Source organism: Syngnathoides biaculeatus, chromosome 11 (genome assembly GCF_019802595.1).
Source record: "Syngnathoides biaculeatus isolate LvHL_M chromosome 11, ASM1980259v1, whole genome shotgun sequence".
Taxonomy (NCBI): domain Eukaryota; kingdom Metazoa; phylum Chordata; class Actinopteri; order Syngnathiformes; family Syngnathidae; genus Syngnathoides; species Syngnathoides biaculeatus.
Genome location: NC_084650.1, coordinates 14652691 through 14658690, shown reverse-complemented (window position 1 = coordinate 14658690; position 6000 = coordinate 14652691). Strand labels below are relative to the sequence as shown.

General features: G+C 42.8%; 1 protein-coding gene across 6 annotated transcripts in view; it reads left to right on the top strand.

Moving 5' to 3' along the window:
* The first annotated feature begins 883 nt into the window (after positions 1 to 883).
* prom1a (prominin 1a) overlaps positions 884 to 6000 on the top strand; it is a 60937-nt gene continuing 55820 nt past the window's right edge. For all 6 annotated transcript variants that reach the window (XM_061834874.1, XM_061834872.1, XM_061834871.1 and 3 more), the window contains exon 1: positions 884 to 1296. In XM_061834874.1, the coding sequence (XP_061690858.1) occupies positions 1047 to 1296 (250 nt within the window). In that variant the 5' untranslated portion in view covers positions 884 to 1046. The remainder of the gene's footprint in view (positions 1297 to 6000) is intronic.

Genomic DNA, 6000 nt, shown 5'->3' with positions numbered 1-6000 from the left:
AATTTAATAGGTTTTCGGGGTATTATGTGTTTTAAACAGATTCTTTTTTTCCCTTTCGGCTTGTCCCGATTAGGGGTTGCCACAGCGTTTCATCTTTTTCCATCTAAGCCTATCTCGTGCATCTTCCTCTCAAATGTTTTATTTTATTTTTATTTTGTGTTATAATTCACACAGGGAATGTCAACAACACGTTCTTTTTTCCACACTCAAATACAACCTGACACACTATTTAGCTTTAAAATTTATTTATTATATGTATTTAATGTGGGGGAAAAAGTTTGTTCAAAAATTTGGAGTCATCCTTATTGGTAATGTTTTATTTTTTTTTTTCATTATAATTCACACAGAGAACGTCAACAGCACACATTTTTTTCCACACTCAAATACAACCAAACACACTATTTAGCTTTAAAATTTATTTATTATATGTATTTAATGTGGGGGAAAAAGTTTGTTCAAGAATTTGGAGTCACATCCTTATTTGTAAATAATAGGCTAAGATGGCAAAAGATGACACGCTGTGGCGACCCCTAACGGGACAAACCGAAAGGAAAAGAAGAAGATCCTTATTTGTAAATAAACTTTTTTTTAAAAAATGAAAATAGAAATAGTGTGGACTATGTTAATCGAAAAAAAGGTTCTTAAAAAAAACCAAAAAATCAAAGTGATTTGCAGAACTTTCAACTGCAATCGTACATAATTATTTTCATTTTATTCAATTATTTGTTTCTCGATTGATTCGCTGGTTTCTCGGTGAAAGTTGTGGTGTCGTTCCTCTTTTTTTTTTTTTTTGCAGCAGGGGGCGCCATTCTCTCCAGTGATCGCGCGCTCCCGCTACCCACGCACTGACGCTGCGAGGCGGGGATTGTGCGTGCGTGCGTGCGTGCGTGCGTGAGGGCTGGTCCAGGAGCGGAGACGGCGGAGGAAGGATCTCCCGGCGTGGAGGCGGCACAACGCAGCGGGGGAAGGAGGGAACGGCGATGCCCAGTCGCCGGTAGGCCGGTGCTCCATCCGCGGACCCGTTTCGCATCGTAACCCGATCCAAGATGCCTTCGAGCGGACTCACGGTGGGCAAGAGCGGGACCCTCGTTCTGCTCTGCATGCTGCTGGGCTGCGGGGAACTCCAGGAGCCGGAGCCGCGGAGGCTGCCACCCCCGCCGGCCAAGTTGGACTTCGGCTACGTGCCCGCCGGAGTCTACGAGACCGTGGCCCACTACGAACCGGGACCCATCGGCATTCTGTTCCACATGGTGCACACTTTCCTGAGCCTGGTGCAGCCCAACGACTTCCCACAAGGTAAGCGTACCCGCCAAGATACTTTTTTTAATGACACCCTTCTATTTCGGGAGCGAAACCTGTTAAAAAAAAAAAAGAAAAAAAGTCTCCACTTCGATCCCTATATTAACGGTAGAAGTATAATATTTGGTGAAGCATACTTAATAAAAATATATATAATAAAACTACCAAGTTGTTAGATAGTCTCAGCATAAATAATCTACATTATAATAAGGTTACCAAACTGAAGCCCACGAGAGCCCACCAGTACCTCACGACTTATTCTTGTGGGGGTTAAAAAAAGAACAAAATCAAATGCAGCATATATTATATACACTGAAATATGTAACCCAAGCTCTAGTTTTTCAATGCATCAGATTGTCTTTGTTTTTGTTTGTGCTTCGCACTGCAACCTTGTTCATTTAGCATTAGCTGGAGTAGATTTAGTTTTTAAAAACTGTAAAGGATAAGATCTACTCGGACATGTCATTTTTTTGTGTAACCTCCATATTAGCATATCAGAAGCTGGCTGTTGCATGATTTTATGAATGCCCGTGGATAACGCCTGCGCTAACGTGTCAACGGTTCAGCTTTTCTGTTCGTTTTTCTTGACATATTTACACTATTAACTTAGCGTTAGCGGTGACACAGGTGAGTAAACCTGTTAAACATGGAAAATTGCACCCAAATTAAATTAAAATATACATTAGCTTGCTTAGCCTCCAAAAGCTGCGTTAGCTTCACATTAGTCGCTGCATCATTTTAGTTTTTACAAACTGAAAAGTCCCTTGCTAATATGTCAACACATCTGGCTTTTCTTTTTCTTTTTTTTTTTTTTTTTTTTTAATAATTGAAGATGAAAACCCCTGACCTAATATGTCAACACATTCAGTATTTGTTTTTGGAATCTTCTATATGTATGTTAATTTAGCATAATCATGACAAACTAAAATAAATGAACCGTGATCTGTCGCGTCAACACATCAGCATTTTTGTTGGCCTCTCGATGTCATTTTGCTTAGTACGGAAGCGTATTGCTGCCACACCAAAAAAAAAATTATAATAATAATAATAAGTCGCGTTTCACATTTTAATGTAAATCGTTTGACGTTATAATCTGAATCGTTTCACATTATAATGTGGTTAATTATCGTTTTCACATTATAATGTGAATCGTTTCACATTATAACGTACAAAATAATAAATAAATCAATTTCACCCCTCTTCACTTTCGCTTAGCATTAATCACTGCAGTTTCTTTTTTGGGGGGGGGGATAAAAACAAAAATGCGTCCACTGTGTTTGTTTTTGTTGACGTCCAGGCATGATAGATTGGTATTGTCATAAAATAACCAAAATGGATAAACCCTGCTCTAACATCTTTTTTTTAAATCAACCTCCATTCGCGCTTTTAGCTCAGAATTAATTCTGCTTTGAAAACGGAAATGGAAAATCCCTGCACTGATGTGTCACTATTTTTTGAATTTTTGTTACCGTACATAAACAATGCTTGCATGTTATTAGTTACTACATGATTATCATAAAAATAGTAGCTAAAGAAAGATAACCCCCATACAATTATGTCACTACATCAGTTTTTTTTTTGTTTTTTTGTTGGCCTCTATACGCTCTCTTAGATTAGCATTAGCAGTGATACGGGTGACTGAACCAGTCAAACATAGAAAGTGGCACACGCGACAGGTACGCTAGCGCTAAGATTTTGTACGCTTTGTTAGCCTTGCGTCAAATCGAAATGTGCAACACCTATATTAGCATTTACCTTCAGTTCACCGTGTTAGCGTGTCACCATTCTGCTTGACCTAGCACACAAACGAGACAGGTTAAAAAAAAAAAAAAAAAACGTGCCCCTCTCCACGTGAACGTGTTAAAATCCTCTGCTTTGTGTTCTTTTTTTCCCGTTGTCGCTATTGTAATGCTATTAGTTTGCACTTAATGCACTTAAACGCAGACGCGCCGCGGCTGTCTAATGGAGCCGAGAGGGTGTACGGGGGTGCGCGTGTTATGTGTTTGTGTTTAACGGGGGTCTCGGGATGTACAAAGACGCCCTCCTTGTCTAAGGCTACAGGACATTTTGCAGATTAGCAACTCTGTGAGTCACCTCGTTAACTGGCTAAATCCCATAATGCTTTGCACCATATGCCGTTTAAAGCCTTTGTTCCGTTCAAGCGCCACACCAACATAGACACGTAGCCGTTCCAAGATGTCGCGTTCAATGTGTCGCAATCTACCATATTGTATAGATACACTAGCGTTAGTTAATAAGATGCTACATAGTATCGTTCTGTCGAGGTTTAATATCAATACAGCTGCATTATTCTTTATATCTTGTCATCTAGATGGTTACATGTCAGGATACAGAATTGATATCGATACAGTGGTACCTCTACTTACAAACGTCTCTAGTTACAAAGGAAATTCAGGATACAATTCCACCAAATTTAAACATCCTGTATTTTGGTCTGTGTGGCGCGATAGAGCTGCTCTCCCATTGGCTATCGGGTAGCATCTTCCTAGCATCCCATTGGTTAAGAGGGATGTCACTCTTTATCCATGATGCTTTTTGATTCCCTTGGACACTCGACTGTCACCGAATCACGCTAGCGCTGTCACATGCTGTCACAAGCTAACGCACATTGGAAAAGTAGAACTTTTTTGTTTGTTTGTTTTTTTTTTTTTGGGCAAATGTATTCATCTTTCTTCACTATGGGCCCCAAGAAACTTTAACATACCGGAATTCCCGACCTATAAGCCGCGACTTTTTTCACACGCTTTCAACCCTGCGGTTTATACGGTGATCCGGCTAATTGGTGCATTTTTTTTCGAACGGCCGCGAGGGGGCAATCAAGGGGAAAAGTTTACAGTGAGACCGGCGGAATATATGTGCTGAGGAAGTGACTTTTACCGGTCTAGCCCTGTTAGCGTGGCGCTAGTGTAAAACTCTCTGCGTACCGTCTTTCTTTGTAAATATCTCGTGTTTCAATGTCGGTTTCAGTGTGAGCACTTGCGGCTTTTACACAGCTGCGGCGTAAGTATGTACCAAATGGTATTTCCTTTACGAATGTACCGGGTGAGGCTTATAACCAGGTGCGCTCTGTATGCCGGGAATTACGGTAATTTCTTTTATCCTTTACTTTGTGTTCTTTGCTTATTTTTTGGCAGCGGTGGGGGGGACTTGGAACGGATTAGGATATTTACATGTAAAATGCGCTTCTACTCATGAAAAATTCGCGTTATGAAACGGCTTCCGGGGCGGATTAATTTTCTAAGTAGAGGGACATATCCCTCAGAGATTAATATAATGTTACAATTAGCATTAAATATCACTATTACCGTGGATCATGATTTCTCAGTGTACAGTATCAACACATCAGAACTGCACTGTACAGGGGGGCGAGGGGGTGTCAGAGCCAGCGGCAGTGTTGTAGCTTTCTGGGCCTTGGGGCGCTTCGGTGGGGCTGGCAGACCGCCTTGGTGTCCTGGGGGCCTGGCAACACCGGCGTGTGACCCCTGGCCCACCTTTTCCCTCTCCAATGCGTGGGGGTCACTCAAGGAGTACATTTGTAAGACAACAGGATGACCGACCAAACTCTTGTTAGCTAGCCTTTCATTAGACAACAATATGTATCATATAGGAGTCACTGATGGTGTAGTGGTCCACACGCCTGGGATTGATTCCCGCTCGGCGATGGTATCGATGTCTGCCCTGCGACTGACTGGCGACCAGCTCAGGGTGTAGGCCGGCTGCCTCCCGAAGCTAGCTGGGATAAGCTCCGTCTTTCCCGCAACCCTTGTGAGGATAAGCGGCTCCGCAAAATGACAATGACATATGTATCATATCAACTCTCGGGATACAGCATTGATGCACTGGCTTAGATGTTGCTATGTATCGTGACTAATAGTATCTGTCACTGTTCTGTGTCAGTACACTGCCCAGCTAGCTTGAAGGGCATCAGCGGTGGGGTGGGGGCGACTGGCACCCTGCGCAGCACCCCCGGTTGCCCATATGTAAAAAATTTCCCCGAGTTTATTTGCACTATATGTTGCAATTTTATGCATGCCCCAGTGATTAGTGATATCACAATGTATCGTGCTTGCTTTTAAGGTACAGTATCGATACATCGCGATTAGATATTCATATTACCGCTATTTCACAAAAAATGCGTCAGATTTGTTTCATTTGTGTCTCTCAGAGAGTGATAGTCATTCCGTCATCGTCATCAAAACCCGACATTTATCGGTCCGCGTTTTGAAAAAAAAATCGACGCGTTCGCTAATGGGCGCAAACCGGGGGAGGCCACTCGACACTTTGTGGCGGCGCACAATGGCCGCTTGTGGTTTTGCGTTACAAATCACCACTCATGTCGTGCACGAGCAGGAACTAGTTGCTGTTGTTTGTTTGCCGCTTCAGCGCTCGAATAGTGTGGCCACTGTTCCATTGTGAGTGTGGACGAGTGACTAAAGCCCAAATATTCAGTGGCGCCTTCAATCCCGCCCCGCGTCGCCACCGGGGTGGGGGGGGGGGAGGGGGTCTCGTTCGTCTTCGGATCAGCCCAGACGTGTGGCGCGCTGATACGGTATCGATACGTACGCGCGGTTATCTCTCAAGGTTAGCGTTAGATATCACTCTTGCAATATGTTGAATTATTATCCCACAAGATGCAATATCGATAAACCAGTTTTTGATATCCCGTGCTGTTATCACTCA